Below are 20,235 nucleotides of genomic sequence, written 5' to 3'. Positions count from 1 at the left end.
CCAACTTCACGCTCCTTTTTCTGCATCTGAGAAAGTTGACAAGCATGTCTTTTTTGCCGAATCAGACTAAAAATGTCAAGGAGCTGGGAGGAGGCATTTTAGTGAAGTTGGTTCATTTTTGTTTAACAAGACATTTATAGCTTTTCCTTAACTGTTCATTTCATTGAGAGAGAACACCAGACATGGAAATTAGTATTAACCAGAGGCTTGAAAACTGGGACTGTTCGGGTGACCTTGACTGACCATCAAGGAGGCAGCCTTTATTTCCCCTTAAAGTTAGTTTAACATCTCTGTTCTGTCATTGAGATGTACACAAATAGGGCTTCCTGTACAGCTGACGATTTCCACTAGTCTTTTGTAAAACTAACATTAATCCATCTCTAAACATGTTTCGACAGAATTTCCACATACCTGCACTTGAACTCAATACTCCCAGAATATAAAGCACTCTATCTTAGTCAACAAAAAACCCAACAGTGTACCTCTGGGCAGTTATCAGACTGCAGTAAATCTTTTATTACAAATAATTAAATCTTTCCATAATGTCTCAGACAATATCAAACACCATTTCATATTTCTAACAGAGAGCAGAGTAGGCATTCAGTACTAGAACTGAGTGAGGACAAGAGTGTTAAATTTCAAGCTTCTGATCACACCACCTGGTGACCAAAGCTTATGTGTCATTTTCTCACGTTGGCCGACTGTGTCTCACACATCTCGTCATCTCAGTGGAGACAAAAGTTTCTATTTCATATTGTAAGTGCAGGAAGTTGAGAGAGATAAAACCCAGCGAAAACATATCAATCTCAACTCAATTCAGTTAACAACAACAACAACAACAACAAAGCAAATTTAAATTAGTTGTTTTGAGGGGAGAGAGGGAAATGAAGGTATGGGATTAAGAGTCAAAACTATGACAAAAGCTGGTAGCTGTACATGGCATGTTGTAGCTCTGGAAACGGTCACATGATATCCTAAAATAAAGTGGCTTTTGTAGATTTTTTTCTTTTTTGGTATTGTAAACATGTGCTGTTTAATAGTACCCGAATTTAATTTAAAACATTTTTTTCTCTTTGCAAACAAAACAATTTAAAGCCTTTAAGGCAAATGTCTCCCTAAGAAAAAAAAGTCATTTGTTATAAAACTGTGAAGACACCCAAGCAAGACCCCACTTAAGATTCGTTAGCATGAACTTGAGAGCTTTTGTCCACTGTTCCTCAGAGTTAAACTGGGTTTTGATGGAATAGGAGCCGCCACTGCCTCCTGTGTCTTCAATCTTGCCTTTCTCCACATCCATCCTGCAGATGGACAGAGCAGAGCTCATTAGTAACTGAGATCAGAGTTAAGTCAGTTCAGGCAAATGGGCAGGGACTTGATCATGGGACCATTCACGTCATTTTATCTATTAAAGAACTCTTGGCGAGGGATGGTAGTGTATTTTGGATTTGCTTGAAAGCCAAACATCAAGAAGGTTGTCACAAGAGCCTCATTGTCATTGCAGAGTACAGGGACGGGACACACCCCCAAACAAATGAAAAGCCTGGAGCAGAGGGTAAATGAGGGTTAGAGTACTCCTGACTGTTTTCCTAGGCATCCCTGAACTCATGGGGAGAGGAGGGAGGCAGAAGAAAAGAAATGCTTTGTTTTGGGGTGATAGAAGTAGCTCAGCCTTACTCTCTTGAACTATGGTCTCTATCACTGAGCTCCTATGAGATTTGACCAAAGGAAGCATTCCTGTATATTTCCAAGGGCTTAAGCAGAAAAGCTTTCTGAAATTAGAAGGCCAGTTTGAGCTCTGTGGTAAGCAAATCTCCCAAAGCACCAGAGATAATAATTCTTTCTCTTCAAGGACCAGGTGGTCAGGTTTTGTCCTGCTTGGAGCGTTGACTCAGTCTTTGCCCATCGGTGTTATGTGATTTTGCACCGTTTTCTGCTTTCCCACCATTTATACTATGTCTTGCTTCCATTCTTATTGTCCTTTCAGTCCTGTCCATTTGGTCCCACCCCAGGTTCATTTGGCATCAGGGAATACTGACCTGTAGGGCAGACAAAAACGGGTTTCGCCTTTCTCAACCTCTTCTTTGAACTGCTGCACGCAGTCCAGGAAAGCCACCATGGCATGGTCAAACTTGTTGTCCCAGAAAAACCGCAACCCCCCAGAACAATATAACGGCAGCTCCTGCTCAAGAAGAGAAAAAACTGGCTCAGGGCGTGGCACCAAGACAGGCTACCAGACATTTCTCCCAAGCCTATCAACCTCTTAAGTCATGTTTCGTCTGTATTTATTCCACTGGAAACAGCAACCTTGGGCCAATACAATGTACCTAAGAACTGTTCACCACCACTGGAAATATATTACACACCTATCTCATGGTGATTCCTTTCGTACCCTAGCATATGCCTCCTCCTCTGATCTGCTCTTGGCCCTTTACAACAGACTGTTAAAAACCTACTTTGTGTCTCTAGGCCACAAAGAGCTAATCCTGAACTAGATAAGACACCGAACAAGACATGGGATAATGAGACACTTCTGGCTAAGAAAGAATCTAAGAAATGCTAATATCCAAGGTAAACTATCTGTCAGAAAGTACAAGGATTCTGCACTCCACTGAAAATGGGACTTCCCAGATACCTTAGATTTGTCTGTCAGAGATTCCAGATACGAATGGTTTCCGTAGGGAACAAGTCGATACCTAAAATGGAGATGCATATGGAGATGGATACAGGACTCCTCCTAAAGTGATTATTGGAATGTTATAACCCAGTGATTTTCAGGCTTCATCCTACACAAGGACTACTTTTATTATTCCTACCCACCTTTTCATTTTCCCGTAGGCTCCATGTTTAAAAGATATTGTTTACTGAACAAAGTACATTTATTATATAACTGTCTGGTGACCTTTCATTGGTAAATGTAGATCTTATTTAGGCTGAAAAAAAAAAAAAAGCTGCAAACAGCTTGAGGAACCATCAAGGTTCTGGAGACGATGGGTTGGGGATCACAACTCTGGCCAGGCAGTTCAAGGACTGCCCAATGAGTGGAAAGAGCCCTGTCCTAAGGGGAAAATCAGAAGCAAAGGCTCCACACACAGAAAACTCTCAGCGTGTTGGGAGCAAGGACTCCTGTCATAGCAGAAAAGAATACTAGGCTGGAGATACAGAATATATCAGGGACATGCCACACCCCAAGAAAAGAGTGCATTTCTTACCTCTGAAATTTCAGACCCATCTTATTGGCCAGGGCATGGAGCAGCAACACTGTCTGACCCCAAGCAGCATTAATCTCATTCCATTCCACAGGAACACTGGGCAGGCGACCCAGTCGGAAGTTATTGATTGTGCCGAACTGTCCACTGTGCCTGGAGGAAGGCAGGAGGATAGGGGGAAGTATAGGGAGAATTGAATGTTCAGCAACTTCTCAGACTTCTGCTCGCACCTAAATCCTCACATACATGGTTCTCCTCATCTCCAGATTCATATACCTAAGCTCTACTTGGCACTTTATTTACTTACTTAAGCAAATCCTATGTCCAATGTGGGGCTTGAACTCACGACTCCAGGATCAAGAGTTACCTGCTCTACCGACCAAGCCAGCCAGGCACCCCTCTACTGGGCCCTTTTAAGTACATGTCCCAGTGTGAGTTGTCATCTTTCTTCCTGTGCTCAGATGCCAAAAGCAGAAATGGGGGCATCATCCTTGAATGCTTTCTCTCTGCTCTCTCCCCTCAAACACCACCAAGCTCTCTTGATTGGACTTCCTAAATCTCTTCAATCTGTCCACTGTTTTCCACACTCAATGCCACTGCTCTATCTTTTCCCACTTGGAGTCCTATGGACAAGTCTCCTTACCACTGGCACTGCCTTCCCTGTCCCATCACTTCTCACACCACAGGTGAAACTATCATTCACAAATACAAATGTAATTAGGTCACTTCCCTGCCTAAAACGCTTCAGTGGTTTCCACTGCCCCTTGGATGAAGCCCAAATCCCTTAATAAGGCCTACGAGCTCCCTGGGGAACTGGTGACTCTCCAGTTTCATATCCTGTCACTCTCCCCTTTACATTCAATCTCCCATCACAATAAGCTCCTTTCAGTTCTCTGGACTCACCACTCCCACGTTCCTCTGTTTCTTTGCACATGATGTTCCTCTGCTAGGAACAACCCCCTCCTCTGCAGACTTCTACTTCACACATCTCAGTTTAAACATCAACCCCCCACCCCAGGATAAACTTTCCATGTGGCCTTCCCAAATTGAGCCAAATGCCTTTGTGTGGCCCCAGAGGTCCCCCAGCCCTGAGGTTCACAATTATCACGGTGCATCACAATTAACCATCACATCTTCACCCCTTTTGCGAGATTATAAGCAACTAGAAGGTAGAGTGCATGCTGTATGCTGTTGCCCTTCTGGCACTTAGCACAGTGTCTACTATGTAGAGATGCTCAACAAATACTAGTTAAATGGACAAAACGTTGAATAAATACATCAATGATCCTAGGAGGGAAGAAAGCAGCACTTGGGCAGATGACAAAGTTTATATGGAACTGGAAGGCTCAGATCTTTTCTTTTCCTTGGGGGAGTGGATGTCACCAAGCTCTAGAATTCCAACCCCTGGAAGTGCCTATCCCATCATGGGGAATGCAAGCAACCTGGATGGGGAGACGATATACAGTCCTATTTAGTGGGAGGTAGGCTTCCTGGCTCAGTGGTCTGTAGCTGAAGTGCAGGTGTAGAGTGCTTCCCAGACCCTCCTCACCCTCTAGCCCATGTTACCAGATGTGAAAGGTCGCGTTAAAGACATTGGTTTTCTTCAGCTTGTCCAGCTGCATCTGGGCATAACGCATCTGGTTTTCCACACTCTTCAGCTCATCATCCAGCTCCAGCTGCTGTCGCTTGAATTCACTATATTCCCTCTGATACCTGTGAGCAGCAAGGTGGCCACTGAAGGATGTTTGGGGCTGTTTGAAGGTTTGGGGCTGAAATTTCTCTCACCACCCCTCATGACAATCTATTCTGGTAGTTATGGTTAGACCCAGTTACAGCATCCTTTTTATTTGGCACAGATCCCATTCAAAGGAACATACAAGCCCTAGTTGTTTTGCCTGCAAGGGACAGAAATGTCTCAAATTCCGGCCGCCCATATGCAAAAGGTAGGGGAAAACAGGACTCTCCCAAACCAAGGCCAAGAGGCTCTTGTATTTCTGATCTTTTACAGAAGTGAGATGAGGGGGTTATAAGTGGCCTTTTCCATGAACTGACCATAACTGAACTTCTATAACTTCACTTCTAGATACTTAACTGTCTTTTTAGTTAGTAGACACCATTTCCAAGGGAATTTGCTCACTACTTCGAAAAAAATAACTTTTCTGCCACTTCCCCAAGAATGTGTGGACACTGGGTCTCCTCCACTAGCAGAGGGTTCTCTCAGGTCAAGATTACCAGTGAAATTTTTGGGCTGGGAAAGAATGAACGTAGGTCAATATTCTCATCTTTCCAGAGGAGGATGCCAGATTGGGTGGGTGACTTACCCAAATGAGCCCAGTTCCCTAAAGGGCAAAAATGCAACCAGAACCCTGGTTTCTCTATTTAACCAACCCACTTTTTTCTCTTAATTAGGCTGACCCCCATACATATCCCTCCCAACAGACCTCAAGAAACAGGGGACAGGGCCTGCAATCAGTATGTGGAATCTGGAGCAGACATGCTGCCAAATGACAGGTGACTGCAACTTACAAACCACTCAGACAAATTCAGTTAGAAGCCACTTCTCCTGAGCCTCAAGGCCAAGAAGACAGAGGAATAGGGTGATCACTCACTGAGCTTCCTCCTGATCCAGTCTCTCAGCCTCAGCCTGGACCTTCTCGAGATTTTCTGCCACTATCTTGCGGTTCTTCTCCACCTCTTCCAGCTCCTGGATCAGCCTCTCCTCCTCTAGTGCCAGCTCCCTGAGCTCCATCTGTAGCTGTTCACTGTCATCCTCATTCATCTGCTCCAAGATCTCTAAACAGCGTCTGCCAAGGACACGGGATATACTCACTGCAGGGAACCTTGTTACGCTGTTTACGCGAGCAGAGCACAGCTCCCAGGTAAGAGCCAAATAGTCTCAGAGCAGTGACAGCTCTAAGACTCTAAGCTCTCAGATCCGGATTTCCGGGCACCGGTTATAGGGGCGCTCACTTGTAGTTCTGACACTCATTTTCAGTGACGTTGAGCTGAGTGTCCAGTTGGTCTAAGAGAGTATCTGTGCATTCCTCACACAGTGGGTGATCCACATCGGTCTGGCCTGACATGATGTCAAAAAGGTCCCCAGTGACCTAGAAGGGTGGGGTGTAGGAGAGTCAGGTAGGGCTTGCTCCATGTGGCCTGTCTGGCCACCCACTCTAGCAGCTGGGGCCCACTGCTAGACACAGCAATGCTGCAGACTTGCCTTCAGTCTTCGGCTGAGGTTCTCCATGGTACCACCGTCAGATGCCTCCCCGATCAGAGTGAAGCTGTTGGCGCTTTCTGTAGACATCATCCTGCAGACAGCCCCCCGCCCATGGGCCACGTGAGGGAGCAGAGAGGCCTCCTCTACCTACTGCAGTGGCAGTGGCAGAGACTCTCAAGCACCGGCTGAGGGGGCCTCAAGGCGCATACCCACTCCTAGCCCGACTGGCCTCCCAAGGGTACCTCTCTCCCAAGGGAAGGCCATGCTGGTCTTCCACAGGGCCACTCAGCACGAAGGATGGCCTAGATGGACTAAGGAGGGAGAGGGGGCATCAAAAACTGACATGTGTGTGTGTGTCTACAGTAGAAAAGGAGGAGAATCAGGAAAGACCATTTTTAAATATTATATCCCTTGCCAGCCACCTTCACATACATCAGCAACTAAGAGCCCAAACATCTAAGAACATCTGCTATTTTAAAGCTTTTCAAGAGCCCATCTCTTTTATTAGGCATTCACTCCTTCAGACTTTTCTCGATTCTTCATCACAAGAGCCACTGTCCCTTCCCACTGTGTGAATGGATACAGGGAAAACCAATAATGGAAAGTGATGGGCCAGGTATGTATAAGAGGATACATCTTTTCTGGAGGAGGCAAAAAGCTAGGTGATGATTCATCTCCATCACCTTTCTCCAGGTCTCAATTCTGGGTTCCGTTAAAATTCTACTGGCCTTTGGCAAGGATTAGGGGGCTGGGGAGTAGCAGGCACCTGGCCGGGGGGATGAATCTGCGGGAGACACCATCCTGGCGAGTTTCAAGAAATGGCTCCTGGGAAGGAAATAAGAGGACATTAGAATTCTGGCAGCTTAGGGATCCCTGGGTGGCTCAGCAGTTTGGTGCCTGCCTTCGGCCCAGGGCGTGATCCTGGAGGCCTGGGATCGAGTCCCACGTCAGGCTCCCTGCATGGAGCCTGCTTCTCCCTCTCTCTCTGTGTCTCTCATGAATAAATAAATAAAATCTTAAAAAAAAAAAAAAAAAAGAATTCTGGCAGCTTAGAGGTGGAGTCCCAAACAGCCTCAGAGCTATCTGGCTTTACCGTTTATTGAAAACTGCAGGACTTGATAAACCACAGAGGCTTAATAGGTATTACCTAGCCAATCCCTAGATATGTACACTAAGAAAGGACCTCAAGTACAGACAAACACCAAGTCCTATGTGACTTTTTGTGGGAAACAGTATCTCCTATGTTTTACTCTACTGGAGTTAAATTTGTATTTTCTCAACACTTACCAGTTACCGGTAGAAGAGAAAATGCCCTGAATCACAGCACAAGGAAAAAGCCAGATCAAACTGCAATGAAGTTTGCCATGGCATACAACAAAGTAGATAATTTGTATGTTTTTGATATTTTGATATAATTTCATGAGATCAAATTCTTATGACCTCTACCTTTGGCAAAGAAAATTATCACTGACATTATCACAGTTTAAAAATGACAAAGAGAGTGCCTTGGTGGCTCAGTCGGTTAAGCATCTGCCTTCAGCTCAGGTCATGATCTCAGGATCCTGGGATTGGGCCCCGAGGTGGGCTCCCTGCTCAGGCAGGGTGTCTGCTTCTCCCTCTGCCTCCCCTTTGCCCCCTGCTTGTGTGCACATACTCCCTCTCTCTAATATATCAAATCCTTAAAATAAATAAGTAAAAATAAATAAAAATGACACGTCCTCTAACACTTACAATCCTTTCTGGCTAGGTTAATCACACTGTAATCCAAATCAAGATGCTTTTGAAAACAGAGAGGAGTGGATATTAATAATTAGCTAGGGACAACAGATGTAAACCAGGCATGCCTTGAGATGACCTAGACACGTAGATCATCTCATCTCCCACCTATAACAGCTTGTAATTCTGCTTCAAATAAAAAGCTTCTCCCCACATTTTAAAATTATGCTTCATTCAGTAATCCTGTGACCTCAGGTGCACTTCAGTATCTCCCCAATGACCCACAGTGGCCTGATCATGAAGAATATCTCTGGGTCCGGAGATCCCCCAAATCTGGGGGATCCTTAAGCACCAAGTACCCTGTAGAAACCCAGTTTGCATTCCAGTATTTCATACCTCTCCTGAGTTAGCCTCTTCCTCTTGGGTCTCTCCTGGTTTCACCTGGGCTGTGGCAAGTAATGGAGCTAAGGACAAGGAAAATATTAGAGTTAGAAAAAAGTCTTTAAAAAGCTGGAGTGTGTATGAAAGTATGGGAAAATAAAACAAAACAAAACTCATCACCACTCCCACTTCATCTTTTTTAAAGTACCATTTGCACACAGATAAATCTTGTGTCTTCTTCCTCTTACCCCCATTAAATCAGATTAAAGAATTGCTAATTTTTTCCCATTATAATATCATGATTGTGTTTTTATTTTTTTTAATCTTTTTTTTTTAAAGATTTTATTTATTTATTCATAGAGACAGAGAGGCAGAGGGAGAAGCAGGCATCATACAGAGAGCCTGACGTGGGACTTGATCCAGGGTCTCCAGGATCACGCCCTGGGCCGCAGGCGGCACTAAACCACTGCGCCACGGGGGCTGCCCATGATTGTGTTTTTAAAAAGATACCTTATCTTTCAAAAATGCTTACTGAAGCATTTACAGTATTTTTATGTTTGAGATTTGCTCCCAAATAATTTGGGGTAGGAAGGCAATAGATGGGGCTGTAGATGAAACATGATTTAAATATGCATTGATAATTGTTGAGGCTAGCTCATGGGTACATGAAGGTTCATTATACTCTGAAGTTTTCTGTAATAAAAGGTAACACCCTTTTTCCTCCAAAATAATTAGGAAGGAACATGAGGGAACTTTCTGGGAAGATGACACCTTTTCTATATCCCAATGATCTGAGTTACATGAGTGTATCCATTTTGTCAAAAATGCACAGCTAAGATTTGTACATTTAAAGGCATGACAATTTACTTAAAAAAAAAAAAAGAATAAAAAACAAAATAATTGGGGATCCCTGGGTGGCTCAGCAGTTTAGCGCCTGCCTTCAGCCCAGGGCGTGATCCTGGAGACCCGGGATCGAGTCCCACGTCCAGCTCCCTGCATGGGGCCTGCTTCTCCCTCTGCCTGTGTCTCTGCCTCTCTCTCTCTGTATCCCTCATGAATAAATAGATAAAATCTTAAAAAAAAAAACACAAAATAATTGAGTGGGGAGGGGAGGTATGTGAAGATATAGAAAACAAAAATAGCACAACGTAGCTAATGTTGAAGCTGGGTGATGGATACAAGGGAGTTCATTATGCTATTCCCTTGACCATATGATTGAAATTTTCTGTAATAAAAGATTAAAAATGTATTAAAAGTTTAGTCCCACTCAAAAAAGAGAAATTGGTAGCAACAATAATAGCTAGTTAACACTTGAGTACTATTTGCCCAGCATATTCCTAAGTACTTATGTTCTTTAAAATATTTGATTCTTACAAGTACCCTGAGGTCATTTTACATTTTACAGATAAAGAAACCAAGGAACCAGGGCTTCGAAGGTAAAAAGTCATTCAGCTAGTAAATGATATTTATGATTTAAATCAAGGCAAGCTGACTCTGGACTAATGAGCTTATTTAAACTATCTATTCAGCCTTTTCTTTCTTTTCTAACTTCATCTCACCTCTTGGGACTTTAAGACTCTATTCCTCCATTTACCTGCTGTTGGCCCCCGGATAAGCTTGAACTTCTCTGAGCTTCAATTCCTCATCTGTAAAATGATGACCTCCACTGGGGTTGTTGTAGGGATAAATGATGTAACGCATGTAGTGCACTTGCTATATGGTAAGCTCTCAAAAAATGCTGTTTATAATTATACATACATATTCCTTTACTTTGAAACAGCAGGAGCAGAAAAACTAAGGTTATTTCCTTAAACCAGGAAGCTCTCAGAAGCACAGTGTCAGAACTGCTTCATGTTGGAAATGAAAAAACAGGGAGCCCGAAAGATGAAATGACTTTCCTGGGTTCACAGCACGTCTATGGCAGATGACAATGACAGGCACCTTAAGAACTACATCTCCAAAGCTGCCCACTTTCCACAATTTTGACCACCCTCTTTCCAAAGGTCTCCCTGACCTGTGAGCTCCTGGATGGTGACACGATCCAGGATCTTGAAGCTCGTGTCCAGTTTCAGGGGCTGGCTGCAACGCTGGCACACGAAGCTCACCTGCATGGTGCTGCTGGAAGCTTTAGACCCCTCCATCCCTGCGGTGGTAGAGAGGAGGCCATGTTAGGGAGAATCAGCGCCCTTGAACCTTAGGTCCGGGGCTACCAGCAGCCTTGCTGGTGTAGTGACGGGGGGAAATCCTCGCCCGCGCCGTTCCCTGTAGGAGCGGTCGGATATCAGGCGCACCCGCTTCCGGGGCAGCCCTGGCAAAGGCAGTTTATCAGCCCAGAGTCAGGGGAGCGGCTTCGACAGGGGCCGTCAGGGTTCCCAGGCTCCCTTCCGAAGCCCCAGCTCAGCCCCCGAAGCTCGTCACCTTGGGGCCCGGAGCCCGCCACCCTGCTCCAGTCTACCGTGGGGGCGCCGTGGCGTCGGGTCTGCGGAGGAGCGAGGCCTCCAGGGCTGCCATCGCCCAGGCTTCCGCTACTTCCCGGTCGGCCAGCGGAGGACTTCCGCACGGACCGGACGTGACGTCAGGACCGCCTTGCTGAAGCTCCTAAGGTCGGTCCTAGGCTACTTGCTTAGGGACCCCGCCGCGCCCCCTAGAGGCTGAGCTGGGAAGCGCGGCAGGCGTCGGTGGGTGGGCAATAAATAGTAGCCAGGGGAGATGCCTGGGACGGAGTTGGGAAAGAATGAGGAGCCTCACCCAGTAGGTAATTCTGTGACTTTTCTTTAGATTCTCACTTCTGAATGGAACCCCTGAATTTTTTAAATTCTTCCTACAGTATCAGTTTTAAAAGTTTCTCCTTGGTGGGTACCTGGGAGGCTAAGTGTCAGCCTCTGGCTCAGGTCAAGATCCCAAGTCCTGGGATTGAACCCACCTCAGCTGGGAGCCTGCTTCTCCCTCTCCCTCTGCTGCTCCGTCTGCTTGTGCTCTCTGTCAAATAAATAAATAAAATCTTAAAAAATAAAATAAAAGCTTCTCCTTGGGAGAGCTGGGCTTTCTTTCAAATGCCCCTGAAAGAGTGATAGACACACTTGAAGGGGAAGATGAGGAGGTAAATTTTAGATTTTAAAATTTCAGTCATTAATTAGGGAAAATCAAGCACTTCAGATATCAGATATTTGGTTATTAAAATTATAAAACTAAAACATTTTTGTCTTGGTGCTGGGATAGACCACAATCAATGGAACATAATATAGTTCAAAAATAGACCAAGTTTACAGGGGATTTAGTATGTGGTAAAAGTTAGTATTTCAAATCAGTGGGGAAATGAGACTTAGTGATGAGTGGAGCCAAAGAGCCATGTAGATAGCAGAGAGCTAAATCTCTACCTCTTTGTTTATGCCAAAAGAAGCTCCAAGTCACAAATTTAAACATAAAAAAACACAACGATTAAATGTACTAGTTGAAAGCATTAATGGATTATTTTTTATAATTTTGGAGTGGAGAAAGTTTCTCTAAGCCTGACATGAAAATCAAAAACCAGAAAGGAAAACACAGGATTTTACTCCTTAGAAATTAAAACTTTCTGGGACAACTGGGTGGCTCAGCTGTTGAGCATCTGCCTTTGGCTCAGGGAGTGATCCTGGAGTCCCCTCTGCCTGTGTCTCTGCCTCTGTGTGTGTGTGTGTGTGTGTGTGTGTGTGTGTGTGTCATGAATAAGTAAAATCTTTAAAAGAAAAAAAGAAATTAAAACTTTCTGAACCATCAATGACGCTGTAAAAAACTTTACAAAAAATGTAGAAAATAGTTGCAGCTCATAAGATAGAAGGTAAATTTCCTCAAAATACAGAGGTCTATTCAATCAATAGAAACACCAAAAGACCAATAATGAAATGGGCAAAAAATATGAAAAAGTGAGCTTGCAGAACAACAAATGATTGATAAAGCAATAGATGCTTCATTTCATTTGTAATTACATCAATGGAAGTTAAATTTAAGTGGGGCAGCATTGCTGCTTTATGAGATTGGTAAAGGCTGAACCAGTTGATAACATCCAATGCTGATGAGCATTTGTGAAACTCTAGAATGCCATTGGCTGAGAGTGTAAGATTTTTTTTTTTTAAGATTTTATTTATTTACTCATGAGAGACAGAGAGTGAGAGAGGCAGAGAGAGAAGCAGGCTCCATGCAGGGAGCCCGATGTGGGACTTGATCCTGAGACTCCAGGATCATGCCCTGGGCCAAAGGCAGGCACTCAACCATTGAGCTACCCAGGCATCCTCAGGAGTGTAAATTAGTATAATGTTTTCAGTGGTCAATTTGGAAACATCTATCAAATTTTTAAGTGTTCATATTCTTTGATTTATAAAATCTCTTTCTAGGAATTTCCTAATAGATATACAAGTGCATAAATACATACATACAAGAATATTCACTGCTAAATGTCCTTCACTCATAGAGGATTGTTTAAATAAATGATGGTGTTGTTCATTCAGCAGAGTACTATGCAGCCATTAAAAAGAGTAAAGTAAACTTGCTTTATTTTTTGGTTCGCTTGGCTGCTTTGTGAATAGTCTGAAGAAGGGCAAAGTTGGAAGCAGGGAGACCAGGGAAGAGGTTTTTCTGTGAATTGAGACAAAAGGTGTCAACTGAAATAAAAATTATAGGCAGTATACATGGTATGATTTTATTTGTTCAAAAAAGTAACATGACATATAACATGACGTGTTATGTGGACAATTGGACAGAGACTTTTTCTTCTACTTAAGGCAAGTTTGTACTGCTGGATTTTTTTTTTACAATAAGCCTACGATTCATTTACAACAAAATTAAACCTTTACAGGAAGATAATATAACAAACACAGGAAGTTAGGGGAATAGTGTTATAAAGTTACCCATAATCTCACCACACTATAATTTTTATGTTTCCCATTAAGATGTGTTTTTCCTGTGTACTTTAACACAGTTGTATTTGTATTTATAATCTGTATGAAATTTTTGTATCCTCATTTTCAAATTTAATATTACATATTTTTAAATTGGCTACACAAGTTTTGTAATTGTCATTCTCATGACTGCATTACATTACATCAAATGAATGACCTTAATGTATTTCTTTTTTGCTGAAAATTTCCATTGTTTCCAGTTTTGGTGATTACAGTAATGCTGCAATGAAGGGCTGACTGCTTTCTTGTGTTAGTCTCACAGTTGGGATTACTGAATTAAAAGAGCATGGCTATTTCATGTCTACTAACTAACATTAGCAATTACTTTAGAAAGTGGTTGTATGTAATTGTATTCTGTCTTCCTTCAGTAGTGTATGAGAGAGCCTGTTCGAGATGCCTTGGCCAGTATTGGTATCATATACCTGAGAAATAACGGCCAAATTAAAAAAAAAATGGCACTTCCCTGTTATTTTCATTGGCATTGTTGGTTACTTGTATATATTAGTTTGCTGTAGTTTTTCTTTTGTGACTTCTCTCTTTGCATCCTTTGCTCATTTTTCTGCTAGATTCTTAATATTTTTCTTAACATTTTTCATCAATTTATGTGAATTCTATTTAATTAAGGTGTTTTCCAGATTTGCATGAGCTTTACATTTTTATAAACTCAAATCTGCTTTTTTCTTGGTGACTTATATTCCTTAGAAAGTTGTTTCTACAGAATAAATAAATTAATATTAAAATTTTATTTTTTTAAAGATTTTATTTATTTATTCATGAGAGACCCAGAATGAGAGAGAGACAGGCAGAGACACAGGGAGAGGGAAAAGGAGGCTCCATGCAAGGAGCCTGATGTGGGACCCAATCCTGGAACTCCAGGATCACACCCTGAGTGGAAGGCAGGTGCTAAACTGCTGAGCCAGCCAGGCATCCCCTAAATTAAAATTTTAAAATGATTTTATTTGAGAGGGAGAGAAAGAGAAAGCACAAGTGAGAAGAGGAGCAGAAGGAGAGGGGCAAGCAGACTTCCTGTTGAGCATGGAGCCTGACATGGGGCTTGATCACACAACCCTAAGATCATGACTTGAGCTGAAATCAAGAGTTGGACACTTACTGACTGAACCGCCCAGGCGCCCGTAAATTAAATTTAAAAAACGGTTGTTCTCACTTCCAGAAACAACTTTCCTATTATTTTAAATAGTACGATTTTCCTACAGTTGGTATTAGATGTAGTATGTGGAACCAGATTGGTCTTCTCCTGGTATTGCTAACTAATTAGAGATTAGACACTTCTTCCTCTTGGATCTTTCAGCATGAACCTCCCCCGCCACACACTCTGGAGGAGGTAAGCAGAATCATCCCCAAAGAATTCTCACCTTGGCCTGGTGTGGCTGGTTCATAGTCCTACATTTCTTCCTGCTTGGCTGCCACTAACACCATCTCAGAAAGGCATAAAGATGTAATGAACTTCTAAAGAGTAGAGCATATAGAGATTACAGCTGAGGGTTTAGAGGTGTAGACTGCCTGGGTTCAGAAACCTGTCTTTGTCGTTTGCCAGTTCTGACCTCGTACAAGTTATTTAGCGACCGTGTGCCTTGTTTCCTTATTTATAAAATGAGAATAATAGTATATGTCACACAGAGTAGTGTGATGATTAAATGAGCTAATAATATGAAACACAAAGAACAATGCCTGGCACATGGAAAACTGTATGCCCTGCTACTTGGAGGGTAAATGACAGGTAGCATGCATAGTGCTTGAGGAACTATGAGGATGGACAAAGTACCTAACTCATTGATTCAGGAAAGATTTATTGAGGACCTACTATGTGCTAGTCACTTTTCTATGTTGAGGATACACTGGCCAACTCTTCATATAGTTTATATTCTAGAGGAGAGAATTTGACAATAAATTTGTAAACAGATTAGATGATCAGATAATGGTAGGCATGAAGGATTGAATCGTGTCCCCTCAAAATATGTTGAAGTTTGAACCTCAGTATCTGCAAATGTGGCTTATTTGGAAATAGGGCCTTTGCTGATGATCAAGTCAATGAGATTGTTAGGATGGGCCCTAATCCAATTTGACTGATATCCTTTTATTTATTTATTTTTAAAAGGTTTTATTTATTTATTCATGAGAGACAGGCAGAAGCAAGCTCCATGCAGGGAGCCCGATGTGGGACTCAATCCTGGGACCCCCGAATCACACCCTGGGCTGAAGGCAGGCGCCAAACCACTGAGCCACCCAGGGATCCCTGGCTGATATTCTTTTAAAGAGGGGATGGATACAAAGATGCATGTGAACAGAGGGAAGATGAGTGAAGAGACACAGGGAGATGACTGGTTACAAGCCAAGGAACACCTGAGGCTACCAGGAGTGGGGAGACAGGCCTAGAATAGATTCTTCCCTAGCACCTTTCTTTGCTTTTATTTATTTTAAGGATTTTATTTATTTGAGAGAGAGACAGTGAGAGAAAGCACGAGCGAGCAGAAGGGCAAAGGGAGAAGCAGTTTCCCCGCGGAGCAGAGAGACTGTTACGAGGCTTGATCCCAGAATCCTGAGATCATGCCTGAGCCCCAAGCAGACACTTAACTGTCTGAGCCACCCAGGTGCCCTTCTTTAGCACCTTTAGAGGGAGCATAGGCCTGCTGACGCTTTGATGTCAGACTTCTAGTCCCTAGAACTGCAAGATAATTCTTTTCCCTTGTTCTAAGCCACCCAGTTTGTGGCACTTTGTTAAAGCAGCAAACCAATATAATAGGTGTGATGAGGAAAATACATACATAAGAATAAGTAGGAGCAAGGGTGGGTGGAGTTACTTCAACTGGGAGATTCAGGAGGCCCTCTGTCAGCTGGCAAACCATTGAGGGTGATAAGCACAGAATAGATATGATTGGGCTTACTATTTATTTATTTATAAAAGTTCTAATTTATTTATTTATTTTTAAAATATTTTATTTATTTATTCATGAGAGACAGAGAAAGAGGCAGAGACACAGGCAGAGGGAGAAGCAGGCTCCAATGCAGGGAGCCTGATGTGGGACTCGATCTTGGGACTCCAGGATCGCGACCTGAGCTGAAGGCGGCACTAAACCGCTGAGCCACCCAGGCTGCCCTAAAAGTTCTAATTTAAATTCCAGTTGATTCACACAGTGTAGTATTAGTTTAGGTGTACAATATAGTAATTCACCACTTCCACACATCACCTGATGTTCATCACAACAAATGCACTCCTTAATCTCCTTATGCCCGCCCCTTCCCTCTGGTAACCATTAGTTTGTTCTCTACAGTTAAGAGTCTGTTTCTTGGTTCACCTCCCTCTTTTTTTTCTTTGCTTGTTTGTTTTGTTTCTTAAATTCCACCTAAGAGTGAAATAATAGTTATCTAGTCATGTTCATGGGATGAGACAAGTCTAGGGTCCTACTCCCCTGCTGTCTTCCTCCTGTCTTGTCAATTTGTCTTACTTAAAAAAAAAAAAAAAACTATTTACTGAAGTATAAAATACATATAGAAAAGGACAAAAATCCTATGGGGCTCCTGGGTGGCTCAGTTGATTAGGCATCTGCTTTCAGCTCATATCATGATCCCAGGGTCCTACTCAGTGGGGAGCCTGCTTCTCCCTCTGCCTGCTGCTCCCCTGCTTATGCTGTCTCTCTCAAATAAATAAATAAAATATTAAAGGAAAAGGACAAAAATCTTACATGTACAACTCAATGAATTTTCACAAATGAACACACCTATGTAACCAGCACTCAACTCCCCTTCCCCATGTTCCTTTCCAACTGCTACTCACCCCAGGAGGAAACAATATCCTCTCAACTCTAACACCATTGATTAGTTTTGACTTTTTCAAACTTCATGTAAATGGAATCATACAGTATGTACTCTGGTTTCTTTTACTCAATATTATGTTTGTAGATGTGTCTGTCTTGCGTGTAATTTTAGTTCATCCAATCTAAATACTGTGCAGTATTCTATTGTGTGACTATATTAAAATTTAGTTATCTGTCCTACTGCTTTTTATTTTTTTTAATTTTTATTTATTTATGATAGTCACACAGAGAGACAGAGACATAGGCAGAGGGAGAAGCAGGCTCCATGCACCAGGAGCCCAACGTGGGATTCGATCCCGGGTCTCCAGGATCGCGCCTTGGGCCAAAGGCAGACGCTAAACCGCTGCGCCACCCAGGGATCCCCTGTCCTACTGCTTTTTAAAAAAGATTTTGTTTATTTGATAGAGAGCACAAGCAGGGGTAGCAGCAGGCTCCCCACTGAGCAGGGAGCCTGATGCAGGACTTGGTCTCAGAACCCTGGGATCATGACCTGAGCCTAAAGTAGATGCTTAACGGACTGAGCCACCTAGGCACCCTGTCCAACTATTGAGAGACATTTAGGCAGATTCCGGTTGGTGCTACTGTGAATTGCTTTGCTATGAACATTCTCGTTCATGTCTTTTGGTGAATATATTTATGCATTTCTGTTAGGTATATTCCTAGAGTTGGGATTTCAGGATCACATATATATATATATTCATGTGCATATACGTAAACATACATGCACATATGTAAATCTATGTATGTATATATGGTTATAGAATATATTTAAATATTTTAAAATGTATAAACTTACTCAGCTTTAGTAGATATTACCGTACCGTGAATGACATATTATTTTTTAAAATATTTTATTTATTCATGAGAGACAGAGAGAGAGAGAGAGAGACACGCAGAGATACAGGCAGAGGGAGAAGCAGGCTCCATGCAGGGAGCCCAATGTGGGACTCTATCCCAGGTCTCCAGGATCACGCCCTGGGCTGAAGGTGGCGCTAAACCACTGAACCTCCCGGGCTGCCCGTGAATGACATATTAAATGATAATTTGAGTGCTGAGTAGAGAATAAAATATGGAAATGGAGGGTAGCAGCAAGAAAATGGAGAGACCAGATAGGAGTCTATTGCAATAGTCTTAGTAAAGGGTGACAGTGGCTTCAACTAGGATAACAAGTGAGGAGAGGGAGAAAAGCATACTCATATAGGATGCATTCTACAGGTAAAGCTGACAGGGCCTGCTGATGGATTGGATGTGGGGAGTGAAGGAAAGAGAGGAATCAAGGTTGACAGTTTAATGTTTGGTTTGAACAACTAAATGAATAGTTATTGTCTGTTACTGAGATGGAGTAGAGCAGGAAAATAACAGGTGTATGGAAGAATCAAGAATCCTCGTTTGGCATCAAGTTTGAGATGCCTATTTACTATCCAAGCAAGAGTGTCAAACAGACAATAGGAGCTCAGTAAAGATGTCAGGACTGGAGATATAAATTTAGAGCCATCAGCATACAGATAGTATTTATAGCATGAACATGGGCAATACCTCTTAGGGAGAAAGTGTAAGTAGAGAATAATAAAGGATGTAGGACTAAGCCCTGGAGCATGCCACCATTAGGAAGTGAGCAGTGGAGGAAAAGCCAGCAAAGGAAACAAACAGGTCACCAGTAAGGCTGGAGGAATGTTGGAAGAACAGGTTGTCATATATGTTTCCTTGAATGAAAGAGGAAAAGCAGAAAATACTTGCAGGTTAGCAAATTTGGTGGTGAGAAGAAGTTCTCATTTGTTTCTGTTTTCTCAATGAATAATGAGCCAAAATCATAAATTGGTTATGGTGGGGGAAGGATAGTAGAGGATTAGGGAAATGAGAAAGTATGACAGTCATTTGGAGTCTAAGAGTAAACTTGTCAGGAACACGTAGTAGGCTCTTAGTATTGTGCACCCATTTGAGATTTGTGGACATGAGTTTAAAGTGAGAGCAGTCAGGATGCCTGAGTGGCTCAGTTAAGCATCTGCCTTCTGCGCAGGTCCTGGGATGGAGTCCCACATCAGGCTCTTTGCTTAGCGGGAAGCCTTCTTCTCCCTCTCCCTTTGTCTGCCACTCTGCCTGCTTGTGTTCTCTCTCGCTTGCTCTCCGACAAATAAATAAATCTTAAAAAAATTTTTTTAAAAATAAAGTCCAGTCATCAATGATTATGTTTGATTCACAAGCACCAAAAATGAATAGAATTTGTTAAATATAGTAGCCCTCAGCAAATGTTCACTGAATAAATACATGAATGGAGTATTATATAAAACGTTTGGATAGGGGAGGGGGAAGAGAGATAAAGAACGAATGTGTATCCGTCTTCTTATACCCTACCTGAAGACACAACACAATTATTTGATAACAAAGTCATATTTCAAAAACACCAACATGTTTTCAGCTTAAAGTTATTCTGAAAGAAATGCAGCGTAATTGCATACTTAAAATAGGATGAATTTGGGAAAGCATTCCCGAAGTTAAGTTCCAGATCAGAGTTCAAAAGTCACTAGGTTCAAGTGTTAACAGAAAGCAAGTAAAAGAGGGACGCCTGGGTGGCTCAGTAGTTGAATGGCTGTCTTTGGCTCAGGGCGTGATCCCAGGGTCCAGGATTGAGCCCCACATTAGGCTCCCTATGAGGAGCCTGCTTCTCCCTCCACCTATGTCTCTGCCTCTCTTTGTCTCTCATGAATAAATAAATAAAATCTTAAAAAAAAAAAGCAAGTAAAGGAGAGAAAGCCAGTATACATTAGTAAGCAAAGGAAAGTATGTGCTATGTTGCATATAGTCTTGAAGAAATGGAAAAGGACCCGGAGTTTGGAAGCATTTATGATTATTCATAATATAATAATATGATGTTGTCATTATATATAATTATATAGCTTAAGGAGTAATCTCTTCATGCTAAGCACTAACAGGTAGCTTATCTGACA

General features: G+C 42.5%; 1 protein-coding gene across 4 annotated transcripts; it reads right to left on the bottom strand.

Annotated features, from left to right (window-relative positions):
• Positions 1-479: 479 nt before the first annotated feature.
• Positions 480-11,109, bottom strand: BECN1 (beclin 1). 4 transcript variants are annotated; one of them, XM_025440507.2, is made up of 13 exons: positions 10,979-11,109; positions 10,538-10,666; positions 8,539-8,606; positions 7,193-7,251; positions 6,669-6,737; positions 6,427-6,517; positions 6,177-6,313; positions 5,816-6,010; positions 4,773-4,919; positions 3,210-3,359; positions 2,633-2,693; positions 2,037-2,179; positions 480-1,298 (listed from the first exon to the last, which is right to left on the bottom strand). In XM_025440507.2, the coding sequence occupies exons 2-13, from the start codon at positions 10,662-10,664 to the stop codon at positions 1,130-1,132; spliced, it is 1,416 nt and encodes a 471-aa protein (XP_025296292.1). In that variant the 5' UTR covers positions 10,665-10,666; positions 10,979-11,109; the 3' UTR covers positions 480-1,129. The 4 variants fall into 4 exon arrangements, with proteins under 4 accessions (XP_025296292.1, XP_025296291.1, XP_035577221.1 ...); XM_025440506.3 differs by having other exon boundaries at positions 10,942-11,100; XM_035721328.1 differs by lacking the exon at positions 6,669-6,737 and having other exon boundaries at positions 10,979-11,107.
• Between the last annotated feature and the right edge of the window lie 9,126 nt (positions 11,110-20,235).

The sequence above is a fragment of the Canis lupus genome, chromosome 9, assembly GCF_003254725.2.
Source record: "Canis lupus dingo isolate Sandy chromosome 9, ASM325472v2, whole genome shotgun sequence".
Classification (NCBI taxonomy): Eukaryota; Metazoa; Chordata; class Mammalia; order Carnivora; family Canidae; genus Canis; species Canis lupus.
The sequence above is the reverse complement of the archived record's forward strand: the minus strand, read 5'-3'. Positions and strand labels throughout refer to the sequence as shown.

What these genes read in the sequence shown, in the direction of transcription:
- BECN1 (XM_025440507.2), bottom strand. Translation starts at nt 10,664, where the DNA reads ATGGAGGGGTCTAAAGCTTCCAGCAGCACCATGCAGGTGAGCTTCGTG. An exon ending in GGCCTTCCCTTGGGAGAGAG is followed by an intron (nt 6,518 to 6,668) that starts GTACCCTTGGGA and finishes GGCTGTCTGCAG; the next exon opens with GATGATGTCTACAGAAAGCG. An exon ending in AACGCGACCTTTCACATCTG is followed by an intron (nt 3,360 to 4,772) that starts GTAACATGGGCT and finishes GCCTTCCTCCAG; the next exon opens with GCACAGTGGACAGTTCGGCA.